Source organism: Oncorhynchus mykiss, chromosome 1, assembly GCF_057628025.1.
Source record: "Oncorhynchus mykiss isolate SJ-2025 chromosome 1, ASM5762802v1, whole genome shotgun sequence".
NCBI lineage: Eukaryota > Metazoa > Chordata > Actinopteri > Salmoniformes > Salmonidae > Oncorhynchus > Oncorhynchus mykiss.
Window position 1 is genome coordinate 83580866 of NC_143022.1, and position 18881 is coordinate 83599746.

At 46.6% G+C, this 18881-nt stretch overlaps 1 protein-coding gene across 30 annotated transcripts in view; it reads right to left on the reverse strand.

Annotated features, from left to right (window-relative positions):
• Nucleotides 1–18881, reverse strand: part of LOC110530293 (mitogen-activated protein kinase kinase kinase kinase 3) — an 83156-nt gene that overhangs the window by 40898 nt on the left and 23377 nt on the right. For 26 of the 30 annotated variants that reach the window (XM_090183837.1, XM_090183769.1, XM_090183752.1 and 23 more), the window contains exon 2: nt 8203–8260. The exons of the other annotated variants lie outside the window; for them this stretch is intronic. In XM_090183837.1, coding sequence (XP_090039963.1) covers nt 8203–8260 — 58 coding nt within the window. The remainder of the gene's footprint in view (nt 1–8202; nt 8261–18881) is intronic. 30 annotated transcript variants of the gene reach the window in all.

An 18881-nucleotide genomic window follows, 5' to 3' on the forward strand; every position in this document is an offset into this window, starting at 1 on the left:
CGAACCACCCGGTTTATAATCCATAGTAGCCTATTCACTGTAAGGATTCAAATAGATCTTTATCACACACACACACACACACCTTCGTTTGTTATTCAATGACCCAGGCTTTAAGACAGTCAATCCTGACATGTTCTGATGGGTGTGCCAGTCCAAACTGCGAAACATATCATTTCCTGATGGTTGCATAGGGACTGTATTGTGTTTAATTAGTCTGATTCCATTAGCAGTTTGACTGCAGAATGCTGGTGCTGGTAGTAGACCCTGGGTAATACAGGTCCTGCCTCCTGACGAAGTAGTCAAAACAAAAAGTCTAACTTTCTTCTAAATAAAAAGTTGTGGTAGCAGCGTTTGTTGGATCATGGAGCATGTAAGGAGTTGCATTTGCAGGGTGGATGTGAAAAACACCCCATTTCATCTGCTTATTCCAGCTTACTGTTTGAGAACTGTCTGAAGTCAAAGCTAAAATACCTTTTCTCAAAGCCAAGCAACTCAGTTGTCAACAGAAGGAAAGTTTGAGGAAAACCTTGAAGCATGTAAGCAAAAGCACAAGTCTGAAGCATGACATTTCCATATCTCCTAAAGCCAGACTCCATAAGCGTGTCCTGTAGTCATCACTTTGTGTATAGATCTCAAAGCCGGGGAATAACACATACAAGAGGGTGGCGCGCACACACACCACACACACACACCACATACACACACACACACACCACATACACACCCCACCTACTTAGAAGCACAGACATTTGAAAACACACACACACACCCCACCTACTTAGAAGCACAGACATTTGAAAATACACACACGCACGCATGCACGCACAAGCAATAGGGAACAAAGACAATGGAAAGAATGTGATAAGTACAGGGCTTCGAACACACTTAAGAGAAATCTAAAAATAAAGTGCTTGTTCGAGTGAACAATAACACATTCCTCTGACTGTGGCCACTGCATTTCCATGGAGCGTGCGTCCACATTGGCCTTTCTATAGGACAATCAGCCTGACAGCTAGCCTAGCGACACAACACACAGAGAGAGAGAGAAAAATAACAAACCCCTGATAATCGTTCCCCTCTGTTAATGTTAATACATTAACAGCCGAACATTAACAACATTGTGAATGTGTGTAAGAGAAAGCAAAAAAGAGGGATCATCTCCTCCCGTTATGTTATAGGTGCTATTGAAAACTGCTGGCTGTCAGCTCTTTTACCCACATTTAGGTTATGGCTCTAGGTTTTCCCACGTGGCAAGACAACTACACATGCCACACAACAATACAGTCAGCAATGAGATATCCTCCAACCGTTTGAGGGCAGGTGAGTGGGAGTTTCCATACAGGTTTTAAAGGGAGAGGTGAGCATTTTACATTCAAGTCATTTAGCAGACTTATAGTTAGTGCATTCATCTTAAGATAGCTAGGTGAGACAACCACGTTTCACAGCCATAGTAAGTACACTTTTCCTCAAAGTCGCTTACAGCAAAGTCAGAGCTAATTAATAACCCATGTGGTGGTCAGTCAGGCTGCACAAACTGTATGAAACAGCACAGACTGCTAGGGCGGCAGGTAGCCTAGCGGTAAGAGCGTTGGGCCAGTACCCAGAACGGCGCCGGTTTGAATCCCTGAGCCGACAAGGTGAAACATCTGCCGAGGTGCCCTTGAGCAAGGCACTTAACCCCAATTGCTCCTGTAAGTCTGCTAAATGAATAATGTGTCAAGTTAAAATATCTCAGATGGGAAGCAATGATGCAGTGTGCGGAAGGGACAACTGGTGTGCATGCGGCTTTAGCATACTCAACACTTCCCCAATGCATTCTGCAGGCCTGAGCCGTTTTGACTCGCTACTTTCTAAACTACTGGCTCCAATTATACAAAAACTGTGCTGCATCACTTTAAATATATAAAGAAATATGAAGGGTTGGAACGCAACCAATGTATGATAGGTACCAGATAAGACATTGGGAAGCATTCCATTTCTTCCCACATTGCTTTTATTGGCATTGAAATGAATTTGTAAAATGCTGAAACATGGGGAATGGTCTGTTCATTTCAGACATGGCCATCGTCTTTACAATTTAACAGTCTAATGAACACCTTTTATGATTTTCTCTCTCATCAGTCAGGATTTCAGTCTGGATTCTTTGTTCACAGTACGTTTTGTATTTTTATTTATTTCACCTTTATTTAACCAGGTAGGCTAGTTGAGAACACCTTTATTTAACCAGGTAGGCTAGTTGAGAACACCTTTATTTAACCAGGTAGGCCAGTTGAGAACACCTTTATTTAACCAGGTAGGCCAGTTGAGAACACCTTTATTTAACCAGGTAGGCCAGTTGAGAACACCTTTATTTAACCAGGTAGGCTAGTTGAGAACACCTTTATTTAACCAGGTAGGCTAGTTGAGAACACCTTTATTTAACCAGGTAGGCTAGTTGAGAACACCTTTATTTAACCAGGTAGGCTAGTTGAGAACACCTTTATTTAACCAGGTAGGCTAGTTGAGAACACCTTTATTTAACCAGGTAGGCTAGTTGAGAACACCTTTATTTAACCAGGTAGGCTAGTTGAGAACACCTTTATTTAACCAGGTAGGCTAGTCGAGAACACCTTTATTTAACCAGGTAGGCTAGTTGAGAACACCTTTATTTAACCAGGTAGGCTAGTTGAGAACACCTTTATTTAACCAGGTAGGCTAGTTGAGAACACCTTTATTTAACCAGGTAGGCTAGTTGAGAACACCTTTATTTAACCAGGTAGGCTAGTTGAGAACACCTTTATTTAACCAGGTAGGCTAGTTGAGAACACCTTTATTTAACCAGGTAGGCTAGTTGAGAACACCTTTATTTAACCAGGTAGGCTAGTTGAGAACACCTTTATTTAACCAGGTAGGCTAGTTGAGAACACCTTTATTTAACCAGGTAGGCTAGTTGAGAACACCTTTATTTAACCAGGTAGGCTAGTTGAGAACACCTTTATTTAACCAGGTAGGCTAGTTGAGAACACCTTTATTTAACCAGGTAGGCTAGTTGAGAACACCTTTATTTAACCAGGTAGGCTAGTTGAGAACACCTTTATTTAACCAGGTAGGCTAGTTGAGAACACCTTTATTTAACCAGGTAGGCTAGTTGAGAACACCTTTATTTAACCAGGTAGGCCAGTTGAGAACACCTTTATTTAACCAGGTAGGCTAGTTGAGAACACCTTTATTTAACCAGGTAGGCTAGTTGAGAACACCTTTATTTAACCAGGTAGGCTAGTTGAGAACACCTTTATTTAACCAGGTAGGCTAGTTGAGAACACCTTTATTTAACCAGGTAGGCTAGTTGAGAACACCTTTATTTAACCAGGTAGGCTAGTTGAGAACACCTTTATTTAACCAGGTAGGCTAGTTGAGAACAAGTTCTCATTTACAACTGCAACCTGGCCAAGATAAAGCATAGCAGTGTGAACAGACAACAACACAGAGTTACACATGGAGTAAACAATAAACAAGTCAATAACACAGTAGGAAAAAAAAGAGAGTCTATATACTGTACATTGTGTGCAAAAGGCATGAGGAGGTAGGCGAATAATTACAATTTATCAGATTAACACTGGAGTGATAAATGATCAGATGGTCATGTGCAGGTAGATACTGATGTGCAAAAGAGCAGAAAAGTAAATAAATAAAAACAGTATGGGGATGAGGTAGGTAAATTGGGTGGGCTATTTACCGATAGACTATGTACAGCTGCAGCGATCGGTTAGCTGCTCAGATAGCAGATGTTTAAAGTTGGTGAGGGAGATAAAAGTCTCCAACTTCAGCGATTTTTGCAATTCGTTCCAGTCACAGGCAGCAGAGAACTGGAATGAAAGGCGGCCAAATGAGGTGTTGGCTTTAGGGATGATCAGTGAGATACACCCGCTGGAGCGCGTGCTACGGGTGGGTGTTGCCATCATGACCAGTGAACTGAGATAAGGCGGAGCTTTACCTAGCATGGACTTGTAGATGACCTGGAGCCAGTGGGTCTGACATTGAATTCATGAATTAGATGGAACTATAAACATTTTGTTTGTTTCTGCTTTTGATTTATGAGCATCTGGCTTACGTGACATGGTCACCCTGGGAGCGATTACAGTTATGGAGCTGCTTGATACGAACTGCGCCGCATCAGGCCTGCAGAATGCAGACACATTAGGATACCCCTGACACATTAGGACACCCCTAACAACCCTAACAGACACATTAGGACACCCCTAACAACCATAACAGACACATTAGGACAACCCTAACAGACACATTAGGACACCCCTGACACATTAGGACACCCGTAACAACCCTAACAGACACATTAGGACACCCTTGACACATTAGGACACCCCTAACAGACACATTAGGACACCCCTAACACTCCTAACAGACACATTAGGACAACCCTAACACCCCTAACAACCCTAACAGACACATTAGGACACCCCTGACACATTAGGACACCCTTAACAACCCTAACAGACACATTAGGACACCCTTGACACATTAGGACACCCCTATCAACCCTAACAGACACATTAGGACAACCCTAACACCCCTAACAGACACATTAGGACAACCCTAACACCCCTAACAACCCTAACAGACACATTAGGACACCCCTGACACATTAGGACACCCTTAACAACCCTAACAGACACATTAGGACACCCCTGACACATTAGGACACCCCTAACAACCCTAACAGACACATTAGGACACCCCTGACACATTAGGACACCCTTAACAACCCTAACAGACACATTAGGACAACCCTAACACCCCTAACAGACACATTAGGACAACCCTAACACCCCTAACAACCCTAACAGACACATTAGGACACCCCTGACACATTAGGACACCCTTAACAGACACATTAGGACACCCCTGACACATTAGGACACCCCTAACAACCCTAAAAGACACATTAGGACACCCCTGACACATTAGGACACCCTTAACAACCCTAACAGACACATTAGGACACCCCTGACACATTAGGACACCCCTAACAGACACATTAGGACAACCCTAACACCCCTAACAACCCTAACAGACACATTAGGACACCCCTGACACATTAGGACACCCCTAACAACCCTAACAGACATTAGGACACCCCTAACAGACACATTAGGAGGAAAAACACATTAATATCCTTCAGATTAAATTCATAGCAACTGTATTGAAAAACTGAGTGAACAGCTTTCGTCAGGTTAGACCAGGGTTTCCCAAAGTCGCTCCTGCAGTCCCCTCCCCAGGGCAAAAAGCAAAACGTGCACGCCTTGGTGTCTCCAGGACTGTTTGGGAAACCCGGGGGTAGATGTACATCAAGGGACAAGGCCTACAGACAATAGAGGCACAGTTTTAGTCTAAAAGTACCTTGGTACAGTAGACAGACTAGGCTGCTCCCTCAACAATCGTCAGCTGCATCTATTAAGAGGATGCCATCAAAATACGAGGAGATTTCCTCCACTTGAACTGAAAAACTGACAAGGATGCCACCTTGTAAATTTAGCCTAATCTTCTTTGTGATGCAAGAAATTGTTAATGTGCGCAACAAAATGATATTCACAGTGTGCAGGAAAAATAAAGACCTCCAGCTGTAGTGGTAAAGATATGCATGTACTGTGTACTGCATACCCGGGCACAGAAACACACATTTAGGTGGCAGCTTGGTAGCGTTTGTGGTTGTTTGCAGATAGAACATTCTATGGAGGAGGAAGCGGAAACTGGGGCACTGCGTGTGCTGCATGTTATTTTGTTTGGCTCGCAAGCTGTGCTCCAGACTTGGTGAATGATTGGAATGTAGCCTAGCAACACGCATTCACTTCCATTAAAGGGCTCTGAAAATTACACTCAAACTCAAATTAGACAGAAAATAAACACTTTAGGAGGAGAGACAAGGGGTTTGAATGATGATGCTCATAAATCACAAGCAGAAACAAACTAGCTGTTTATAGTTCCATCTAAATCATTAAAATCAGTGTACTGTGAACCAACATCTACGCAGAAATCATGACTGATAAGAGAGAACCATAAAAAGGCATTCATTGGACTGTTAAATTGTGAAGACGGTGACAAGACAATGGCGTGTCCGAATACCCACACTAGTGTACTGCATACTTAAACTGCATACTATGTACTCATCGTCGCATTCTATTTAGCACGTACTGTTTAGGAAAAAGTATGCAGTATGCCACGGCCGCAATGCTGGAGAGGCTCCTGATTGGCTGAATAGGTGGGGCGGGGCCGAGTGCGGGTGGATTTTTCCAAATTCAAAAGACACGCATCGCATTAACCAGCCTGATAATAGCTCATTTCCAATGTAATTAATTTCTCTAAACTCTGAATAGGAATGGAGTTCTAGGCCTGCTCAGGTTGGTTATAGTCAGACTATCACAATCAACCTAATGGAGTTTTAGGCCTGCTCAGGTTGGTTATAGGTAGACTATCACAATCAACCTAATGGAGTGCTAGGCCTGCTCAGGTTGGTTATAGGTAGACTATCACAATCAACCTAATGGAGTGCTAGGCCTGCTCAGGTTGGTTATAGGCAGACTATCACAGTCTACCTAATGGAGTTCTAGGCCTACTCAGGTTGGTTATAGGCAGACTATCACATTCAACCTAATGGAGTTATAGGTCTACTCAGGTTGATTATAGGCAGACTATCACATTCTACCTAATGGAGTTATAGGCCTACTCAGGTTGATTATAGGCAGACTATCACATTCTACCTATACTATAGTAGAACATAAAGCCCATCTATCCTATTTAAAAAGGACTGAAGACAGAAACAGATAATTTGTTTAATTTCAACATATGTATCAGTAAAAACCTAAATGTTGTAACATATAGAAATCAAAACAGTACACACAAAAACTTCTAAATGTTCAAATGAAAAGGACGTGGACAGTCAGGTGCGTCGCAAATTCAGCTGAAAACCAGCTTCTATCTCAAGGCCATCAGACTGTTAAACAGCCACCATTAACATTGAGTGGCTACTGCCAACACACTGACTCAACTACAGCCACTTTAATAATGGGAATCGATGGAAATTGATGTAAAATATATCACTAGCCACTTTAAACAATGCTTAATATAATGTTTACATACGCTACATTACTCATCTCATATGTATATGTATATACTGTACTCTATATCATCTACTGCATCTTTATGTAATACATGTATCACTAGCCACTTTAAACTATGCCACTTTGTTTACATACCCTACATTACTCATCTCATATGTATATACTGTACTCGATACCATCTACTGCATCTTGCCTATGCCGTTCTGTACCATCACTCATTCATATATCCTTATGTACATATTCTTTATCCCCTTACACTGTGTACAAGACAGTAGTTTTGGAATTGTTAGGTTAGATTACTTGCTGGTTATTACTGCATTGTCGGAACTAGAAGCACAAGCATTTCACTACACTCGCATTAACATCTGCTAACCATGTGTATGTGACAAATAACATTTGATTTGATTTGGGGAAAAAAATCAGAACCGCTGGAGAGCAACATAATAAACTAAAGCACAGATCACTGGGAAAGAGATCAGAATGACTGCTAAGGCTTGATCCATACATTAAATAGGTCGCCTAGCCTACAGAAGAGATGAGTATAACATCCTGGCATTTAAACCACTCCATTTCCAAAATGTCACATACTATTAAACATTCTATTTTTGCATACTGCGTCCTGCATGACTGCGTTGATTTCGGTACCACATCCCCATATCTAATTGATCTGCTGTTGTGAAAGCCGAAATTAGTATGACATCCGGCCATTTAAAGAATACTTGATTTTCGAAATGTCACATACTTTTAAACTTAATTTTTTTCACATTCTCAGTCGGCCTACTATTTAGGATGCAATTATGGGTATTCAGACATGGCCTTGTCTTTCTAAGGGATAATTCGATTCAGCTGTTGGGGACAGAGGACGATTAACAAAATAAACATTTGATTATGTCTGCAACAGAAGGCAAGAGACTGCCTAGTGTAAAATGGGTTTGTAAAAGACTGGAGAAAACTTGGGAAATGGTGGATGAGGGATAAGAGAGGAGAGAAAGGAGGAGGGAAAGGGGACAAAGGGGAGGTAAAGGAGGAGGAGGAGGGAGAGGGAAACAGTGATGACACATGGTAGAGAGAAAAAAAAAGAGTTTACCAGGTTCCAGCTTAATAACTTTAATGGCAGCCAGTTCCCCGGTGTTGACATTACGGGCCTGGAGGAGAGAGAGAGAGAGAGAGAGAGAGAGAGCATTTATTAGCCAGCTGTCTGTAGGAGGGAACATACTGGAGTTTAGAGAGGACTGGCCTCTGTCAGACCAACACTGTGTTTAAGCCTGAGAGAGTGTAGGCTAGAACAGTCAGTTGGCTGCTACTGTAGGATAACATTGCTTAACTGCTAACTGGCATGGCCTCACGGGTGGCGCAGTGGTTAAGGGCGCTGTACTGCAGCACCAGCTGTGCCACCTGGGTTTGTGCCCAGGCTCTGTCGTAACCGGCCGCGACCGGGAGGTCCGTGGGGCGATGCACAATTGGCCTAGCGTCGTCCGGGTTAGGATGGATGTCCTTGTCTCATCACGCACCAGCGACTCCTGTGGCGGGCCGGGCACAGTGCGCGCTAACCAAGGTTGTGCGCGCTAACCAGGTGCACGGTGTTTCCTCCGACACATTGGTGCGGCTGGCTTCCGGGTTGGATGTGCGCTGTGTTAAGAAGCAGTGCGGATTGGTTGGGTTGTGTATCGGAGGACGCATGACTTTCAACCTTCGTCTCTCCCGAACCCGTATGGGAGTTGTAGCGATGAGACAAGTAGTAGCTACTAAAAACAATTGGATACCACAAAATTGGGGAGAAAAAGGGGTCAAATTAAAAAAATGAAAAACAAATGCTAACTGGCCTTACAGGCTAACACATGTATCCAAAGTGATGATAATAATAGTACTGAAGTTATGGATGGGAAGTTATGGATGGAATATTTGCAAACAAATACATTTGATGGATATTACTGAAGATGGCTACCTTTGAAAAGCAAATAAGATCATAAAAACAATACATTGTGCATCATTATGATGATGTGGCCGGAAGGTGCGTAACGGTTTACCAAACCCACGGTTCAGTACGTACTGTGATTCTTGGGGTCATGGTTCACTTTTCAGTACAGCGGGGAAATTAAATTCCAGTCACAATGTTCCTGGTATTGTCTGTTGTGACAGGACTGGTATGTTGGGCCTCAAGGTTCCAATCTGATGCTGCGTTTGTAACCATGTAGGAGGTGGGAATTTACCAGTTGTAAAGTCAGAATTTGTTGAGAAACGGGGATTGGCTAATGGCCAACAAGTGGTGTCAACCATAAATTAAAAAGTACAGCAATCATGCTTGTAAACAAATTTGAGTTCAAAAACCACATTAATAGATTGCTTTTTATAAAGACTGTTTTGTGGTTGCATTTAACTACAGTAAATGCTGTTCTGGAGGTCATTTACTTAGCAGGTGAAGTCAGAGGTCACCATGTTGGAGAAGTGGGTGCTCAGGATGATAGGTGAATTTCCCACTAGTAATCACTACCATTCAAGAGGATTTTTCATATGTGGTAAATTCCCACTTGGTTATGAACACATCATGACACTGCCTCCTTCAGCCCAGATGGCACTTGTGACTCTCAAAGGGGCCATGTCTGTACCACCGTACGTACATCTCCCACTCCAGGGTAATGTGATGGGATGTCACTAAGCACAAAACAGGATGCATTGACCAATTCATTTAAAACCTGGGCTTTGGTTTGCTTATATAGAGCTGGCACTACCGGTTTGCTGAAATGGGTGCAAGAGGGAAGTCCATAATGTCTGCAGCTATAAACTAAAGTATAAAATATAAAACACAGCCTACCTATCACTCTTCTAATTTATTTGGCTAGGATATAAATCAGCAGCCAAGTGCTGCTTGAATACAGAGGGAAGCAATGTTGTGTTGTTTGTCTCTGTGTTTCAGTCTTGCTCTGCCATAAATGGTGCAACATATTGGAGTCGTTGGCAGCTGCATAGGCTTGAGCTTGGTGACGTACTGTTAACGTTTTATCCACAACTTTGTCCATCGCCGTTGTAATCTACTGGGAAGCCAGAATGTTCCCAAACTAAATCAAATTAAATGTTATTGGTCACATACACATGGTTAGCAGATGTTAATACAAGTGTAGCTTGTGCCTCCAGTTCCGAAAGTGCAGTAATATCTAACAAGTAATCTAACAATTCCCCAACAACTACCTAATACACACATATCTAAGTAAAGCAATGGAATAAGAATATATACATAGAATTATATGGATGACAGAGTGGCATAGGCAAGATGCAATAGATGGTATAGAATTCAGTATATACATATGAGATGAGGAATGCAAGATATGTAAACATTATTAAAGTGGCATAATCTTTTTGGTATTATTATATTTTTTCCCCCAATTCCGTGGTATCCAATTGTCTCATCGCTGCAACTCCCGTACGGATTCGGGAGAGGCGAAGGTCGAGATCCATGCGTCCTCAACACAACCAAGCTGCACTGCTTCTTGACACAATGCCCACTTAACCTGGAAGCCAGCCACACTAATGTGTCGGAGGAAACACCGTACATCTGGCGACCGTGTCAGCGTGCACTGCACCGGCCCGCCACAGGAGTCACTGGTGCGCGATGGGACAACAACATGCCTGCCGGCCAAAGCCTCCCCTAACCCGGACAACGCTGGGCCAATTGTGTGCCGCCCCATGGGTCTCCTGGTCGCAGGCGTCCCTCGACAGAGCCAGGACTCGAACCCAGAATCTCTAGCGGCACAGCTAGCACTTCGAAGCAGTGCCTTAGACCCCTGTACCAATCGGGAGGCTAAAGTGGCATTATTAAAGTGACTAGTGATCCATTTATTAAAGTGGCCAATGATTTAGAGTCTGTATGTAGGTAGCAGCCTCTCTATGTTAGTGATGGCTGTTTAACAGTCTGATGGCCTTGACATAGAAACTGTTTTCCAGTCTCTCGGTCCAAGCTTTGATGCACCTGTACTGACCTCACCTTCTGGATGATAACGGGGTGAACAGGCAGTGGCTCCGGTGGTTGTTGTCCTTGATGATATTTTTGGCCTTCCTGCAATATCGGGTGCTGTCGGTGTCCTGGAGGGCAGGTAGTTTGCCCCCAGTGATGAGTTGTGCAGACTGCACCACCCTCTGGAGAGTCTTGTGGTTGTGGGCAGAGCAGTTGCGGTACCAGGCGGTGATACAGCCCGACAGGATGTTCTCATCTGTAAAAGTTTGTGAGGGTTTTAGGTGACAAGCCACATTTATTCAGCCTCCTGAGGTTGAAGAGGCGCTGTTGCGTCTTCCTCACCAGACTGTCTGTGTGGGTGGACCATTCCAAGTTATCCATGACGTGTGCGCAGAGGAACTTAAAACTTTCCACCTTCTCCACTGCTGTCCCGTCGATGTGGATAGGGGGGTGCACCCTTTGTTGTTTCCTGAAGTCCATGATCATTTCCTATGTTTTGTTGACATTGAGTGAGACATGACACCACACTCAGAGTGCCCTCACCTCCTCCCTGTAGGCTGTGTCTAGAGATTTAAAAAATGATTGAGGATATTCCAATTCTGGTTAATCGACGACACCATTCGCAATCGTAAAGAACTAGTTCCTGGTTGTGCCTCACAAAAAGACAGCTTGAAATGCGGCAATTATTACAAAGTGCGCAAAGGCTCTAGTTGTTTTAACAGAATAGTCAGAAATGTTTTTTTTCCAGCACAGTTTTACCTAAGAGGCACAGGCCTACAACGCAGCGTAGACATAGCCTATAAGCCTAGTGTGGAACACACACACACGCAAAATAAACATCTTCTCACTGGAAACTGCTTATATTTTCAGCAAACTTAACATGGGCAAATATTTGTATGAACATAACAAAATACAACTGTGACATGTGACTAACAGAAATTGAATAATGTGTCCCTGAACAAAGGGAGTCAAAATCAAAATGGGTCAAAATCAAAAGTAACAGTCAGTATCTGGTGTGGCCACCAGCTGCATTAAGTACTGCAGTGCATCTCCTCCTCTTGGACTGCACCAGATTTGCCAGTTCTTGCTGTGAGATGTTACCCCACTCTTCCACCAAGGCACCTGCAAGTTTCTGAGGGGGGAATGGCCCTAGCCCTCACCCTCTGATCCAACAGGTCCCAGAGGTGCTCAATGGTGTTGAGATCCGGGCTCTTCGCTGGCCATGGCAGAACACTAACATTCCTGTCTTGCAGGAAATCCTGCACAGAACGAGCAGTATGGCTGGTGGCATTGTCATGCTGGAGGGTCATGTCAGGATGAGCCTGCAGGAAGGGTACCACATGAGGGAGGATGTCTTCCCTGTAACGCACAGCGTTGAGAATGCCTGCAATGACAACAAGCTCAGTCCGATGATGCTATGACGCACCGCCCCAGACCATGACGGACCCTCCACCTCCAAATCGATCCCGCTCCAGAGTACACGACTCGGTGTAACGCTCATTCCTTCAACGATAAACGCAAATCCGACCATCACCCCTGGTGAGACAAAACCGCGACTCGTCAGTGAAGAGCACTTTTTGCCAGTCCTGTCTGGTCCAGCGACGGTGGGTTTGTGCCCATAGGTGATGTTGTTGCCGGTGATGTCTGGTGAGGACCTGCCTTACAACAGGCCTACAAGCCCTCAGTCCAGCCTCTCTCAGCCTATTGCGGACAGTCTGACCACTGATGGAGGGATTGTGCGTTCCTGGTGTAACTCGGGCCGTTGTTGTTATAACCCTGTACCTGTCCCACAGGTGTGATGTTCGGGTGTATAGTTGCATTAACATCTGCTAACCATGTGTATGTATGTGACCAATACAACTTCATTTGATTTGGACTGAAAACATTGGCATTCCTTGAGACTGAAATTCAAGGAACATTTTCTTACTCAGTACAATCTAACATGGAGACTGACTTGAACTCATCCATCTTCTTATGTCACAGGTCTAAGCCAGTTCACAAAACAGTCCCTTTGACTAGGACTAACTCGTCAACACACCACATCAGGCTAAATGACTCACTTTCTGTGTCAAAGTATTTTCAAACCCAACTCAGTCTGTCTAATCTGTCTAAAAAAGTGAGTTGATTGAAATCTTGTGAGAGTTTGATGAGCAAAATTGATATCCTGGCTTAGGCCTAATGAATTTAAGACTGGACACAAACAAAAAAAAGTACATTTAGAAACTGATTGGAGGACAATCCTATCAACCCTGAAATATACGTTGAACATCTCCTTTATCGGTCTCCTGCTCTGACATTTCAAACCCCATCCTCTCCATCTCTCTGATACTGATTGTCCATTTCTGTGTCCGTCTCCAACATCAAGGTCACATTCTGGAAGGTACCACATACTGAACTATAACAGTCATGAATAGAGCTGACTCCTGTGATGTAGGCTACAAGTCAGACAGCCATGTCTATTCTACATGATATATCTGAACATTAAAACATCATTGTGCCATACTGAATAAGCTCTGTCATCATCACTCAAGCTAGCTAAACTCAATCATTTTAACTTCCCCCACCAGTCTCCTCACTCTCCCCTCTCCTTCCCCCACCAGTCTCCTCACTCTCCCCTCTCCTTCCCCCACCAGTCTCCTCACTCTCCCCTCTCCTTCCCCCACCAGTCTCCTCACTTTCCCCTCTCCTTCCTCCACCAGTCTCCTCACTCTCCCCTCTCCTTCCTCCACCAGTGTCCTCACTCTCCCCTCTCCACCAGTCTCCCCTCTCCACCAGTCTCCTCTCTCCACCAGTCTCCCCTCTCCACCAGTCTCCTCTCTCCACCAGTCTCCTCACTCTCCTCTCTCCACCAGTCTCCTCACTCTCCCCTCTCCACCGGTCTCCCCCAGTCTCCTCACTCTCCACCAGTCTCCTCACTCTCCACCAGTCTCCTCACTCTCCACCAGTCTCCTCACTCTCCACCAGTCTCCCCTCTCCACCAGTCTCCTCATTCTCCACCAGTCTCCTCACTCTCCCCTCACTCCACCAGTCTCCTCACTCTCCCCTCTCCATCAGTCTCCTCACACTCCCCTCTCCACCAGTCTCCTCACTCTCCCCTCTCCACCACTCTCCCCTCTCTCCCCTCTCCACCAGTCTCCTCCCTCTCCCCTCTCCACCAGTCTCCTCCCTCTCCACCAGTCTCCTCACTCTCCACCAGTCTCCTCACTCTCCACCAGTCCCCCCTCTCCACCAGTCTCCCCTCTCCACCAGTCTCCTCACTCTCCCCTCTCTCCACCAGTCTCCTCACTCTCCCCTCCCCACCAGTCTCCTCACTCTCCCCTCCCCACCAGTCTCCTCACTCTCCCCTCTCCACCAGTCTCCTCACTCTCCCCTCTCCACCACCAGTCTCCTCACTCTCCCCTCTCCACCACCAGTCTCCTCATTCTCCCCTCTCCACCACCAGTCTCCTCACTCTCCCCTCTCCACCACCAGTCTCCTCACTCTCCCCTCTCCACCACCAGTCTCCTCACTCTCCCCTCTCCACCACCAGTCTCCTCACTCTCCCCTCTCCACCACCAGTCTCCTCACTCTCCCCTCCCCACCACCAGTCTCATCACTCTCCCCTCCCCAACAGTCTCCTCACTCTCCCCTCTCCACCAGTCTCCTCACTCTCCCCTCCCCACCAGTCTCCTCACTCTCCCCTCCCCACCAGTCTCCTCACTCTCCCCTCCCCACCAGTCTCCTCACTCTCCCCTCCCCACCAGTCTCCTCACTCTCCCCTCTCCACCAGTCTCCTCACTCTTCCCTCCCCACCAGTCTCCTCACTCTCCACCAGTCTCCTCACTCTCCCCTCTCCACCAGTCTCCTCACTCTCCCCTCCCCACCAGTCTCCTCACTCTCCCCTCTCCACCAGTCTCCTCACTCTCCCCTCTCCACCAGTCGCCTCACTCTCCCCTCTCCACCAGTCTCCTCACTCTCCCCTCTCCACCAGTCTCCTCACTCTCCCCTCTCCACCAGTCTCCTCACTCCACCAGTCTCCTCACTCTCCCCTCCCTACCAGTCTCCTCACTCTCCCCTCTCCACCAGTCTCCTCACTCTCCACCAGTCTCCTCACTCTCCCCTCTCCACTAGTCTCCTCACTCTCCCCTCTCCACCAGTCTCCCCTCTCCACCAGTCTCCTCTCTCCTCACTCCACCAGTCTCCTCACTCTCCCCTCCCCACCAGTCTCCTCACTCTCCCACCAGTCTCCTCACTCTCCACCAGTCTTCTCACTCTCCCCTCTCCACCAGTCTCCTCACTCTCCCCTCTCCACCAGTCTCCTCACTCTCCCCTCTCCACCAGTCTCCTCACTCTCCTCACTCCACCAGTCTCCTCACTCTCCCCTCCCCACCAGTCTCCTCACTCTCCCCTCTCCACCAGTCTCCTCACTCTCCTCACTCTCCCCTCCCCACCAGTCGCCTCACTCTCCCCTCTCCACCAGTCTCCTCACTCTCCCCTATCCACCAGTCTCCTCACTCTCCCCTCTCCACCAGTCTCCTCACTCCACCAGTCTCCTCACTCTCCCCTCATCTCCTCACTCTCCCCACTCTCCCCTCGTCTCCTCACTCTCCCCTCTCCACCAGTCTCCTCACTCTCCCCTCTCCACCAGTCTCCTCACTCTCCACCAGTCTCCCCTCTCCACCAGTCTCCTCTCTCCTCACTCCACCAGTCTCCTCTCTCTCCCCTCCCCACCAGTCTCCTCACTCTCCACCAGTCAACTCACTCTCCTCACTCTCCCCTCCCCACCAGTCGCCTCACTCTCCCCTCTCCACCAGTCTCCTCACTCTCCCCTATCCACCAGTCTCCTCACTCTCCCCTCTCCACCAGTCTCCTCACTCTCCTCTCTCCACCAGTCTCCTCACTCTCCTCACTCCACCAGTCTCCTCACTCTCCCCTCGTCTCCTCACTCTCCCCTCTCCACCAGTCTCCTCACTCTCCCCTCCCCACCAGTCTCCTCACTCTCCCCACCAGTCTCCTCACTCTCCCCTCCCCACCAGTCTCCTCACTCTCCCCTCCCCACCAGTCTCCTCACTCTCCCCCAGTCTCCTCACTCTCCCCCAGTCTCCTCACTCTCCCCTCCCCACCAGTCGCCTCACTCTCCCCTCTCCACCAGTCTCCTCACTCTCCCCTCTCCACCAGTCTCCTCACTCTCCCCTCTCCACCAGTCTCCTCACTCTCCCCTCTCCACCAGTCTCCTCACTCTCCCCCAGTCTCCTCACTCTCCCCTCTCCACCAGTCTCCTCACTCTCCCCTCTCCACCAGTCTCCTCACTCTCCCCTCTCCACCAGTCTCCTCACTCTCCCCTCTCCACCAGTCTCCTCACTCTCCCCTCTACACCAGTCTCCTCACTCTCCCCTCTCCACCAGTCTCCTCACTCTCCCCTCTCCACCCGTCTCCTCACTCTCCCCTTCCCTCTTGATCCTCTGATGTTGTACATATCCTCTCAGGAAAGCTCCAGAAGGCCAGCACGTATCCAGATCAAGTCTTATGCAACCTCACACAGGGACTGGAAGCTGATTCCACTGCAAGCGGACTCCTGTACATATTACTCCTCCTTAACAGTGTTCACTTCACTCTACTCATTACTGAGTGCGTGATTGGGCAAGCAGTAAACCCTATCAGCGTTCTGCTAACCTCGCATGGGAACACTGAGCAAGTCAATCGCAGGGTCAGAGGTCAGCCAGCACGAACACTGGGGGGCAGCATTTAAATATAATTTGCATCCTGCATACATGGCAATCTCCCAGCAGCAGAGGAGAGAACAGCCTGAGCACCCAGGAATACTGATCAGTGGACTAATTACAGAAAAGTAAGTTGCAAAGCCAAAGCCAAAGCCAAAGCCTGAACTGCATGATGATACATCAACGACTTCAGTTTTAATGAACCAGCACGATCAAAACCCACCGTCTAGGCTATATTATAATTGTATGATACACTGCCAGTATGAATGAAAATAATAATATGTGACAGACTTATTTTTATTTTATGGCAGTACGATTTCAAAAACATTATAAATAAGCATAATGAGGATGCAGTGAAAAACTGTGCCACACACACACACACACACCCTAGGTGGGGCTCACAGCACGATGGCTCAGATCTGGGCCAGACGAGAGATTAGAAATGGAACAACCAACCACGGGGACCGGACTCCTAGAAACCCCTATTTTCACTTACAAATAACACATATTTATGCTATTCATTATAGATCAACTACTTCCTGTTCTTAAATGACCACTATAACCATAAATAAAGTTAACATAACCTCGGCCTAATGGTCATTGTCAGACAAGGGAAAAGACACTGACTTGTGCAAGATCTGTTTCTAGAAATATGCACAGTATTAGTGGGCTAGTGATGAGAAATAGTGGTGGAATAATATATGAAAAGCATGAATGTGGTCTCAGAATGCTGGGTCGAAAAGCTGCGTTTAAAGGATGCATCTCTTCCACGGAGCTCTGGCTTTCACAGGAGGCTGCACAAACTGCAGACAGGAGTCACTTCTCTCTGCTCATCCTTTCTTTCATTACAGAATCAACTCCTTAGTTGAGTGAGGCGTCACCATCACCCACGCCAGCACTGGTCATTTACTTTAAATCTTGGTACATAAACCATTTATTTTACAGAGCACTTACTTTGGAAGTGAAAAAGCACTGATTGACTTTGACTTTGCTGATTCATGCCTCCCCCTCCCTCCCATTGGTACACCCACAGTTGCTGTCCAGCCAAGGAACTCAGAGCAAATTTCTCAATCTTTTTATTTTATTTAAAGAGATCAGAGTAGGCTACATCATATAATATCTACAAGAAATGAACGTCTGACAGTTGTTGACAGGCGGTCCCTCTCAATATTACATTATCTGGGTCTCCATGATGTACAGTAAGAAGCTACATCTCACCAGTATTTAATATTCATGACTGAAACCCTAAAGCCTCTACCGCTGAGAGACACTTCTGGAAAAGACACCTGTACGCACGAGTCAGGGTTCAGACTAGAGCCAGATGGAACAACAAGTCTGGGCACAGACCCACAATTCTAATTCTATGGATGGAACACCCCATCTGGGCACAGATCGACCTCCCAGACTACACAGACAGAATAGCCCATGTCAAACTGGAGAGAACTTCTATAGCTGGAACATCCAGACAGATGGGTAATACCCAGTCTGAAGCCAAAAAGAACTCCCAGTCTACTAGGAGCAGATAAGACCGTGTGGGAGACAGGATGAAGATTGACATCCACAGATGCCATGTGACATTATATACACCCTCCCATACAGGCCCTTGTTTTGAGCTACAGCCAGTCATGGAGCATCTGCCTTATTAGCTTCACCAGCCCTCAATTTCAGACTGAGACACTGAGGGCTCACTGAGCAATATGAACAAAGCCCTTTTCTCTATACGAACACTGCCCTATACAACTCCACCGTCCCAGAATAGTTGGCAGGCTGACTTAAAAGGCTTCAGTTCCGATGTCACCAGTGAGAAAGGGAATGACAGAAAGAGAAGCAGAGAGGAGAGGGGCTGAGAGAGAGAGAGGGGCCGAGAGAGAGAGAGGGGCCGAGAGAGAGAGGGGCCTAGAGAGAGAGAGAGGGGCCTAGAGAGAGAGAGGGGCCTAGACAGAGAGAGAGAGGGGCCTAGAGAGAGAGGGGGGCCTAGAGAGAGAGGGGCCTAGAGAGAGAGAGGGGCCTAGAGAGAGAGAGAGGGGCCTAGAGAGAGAGAGAGAGAGAGGGGTGGCTAGAGAGAGAGAGAGAGGGGCCTAGAGAAAGAGAGGGGCCTAGAGAGAGAGAGAGAGAGAG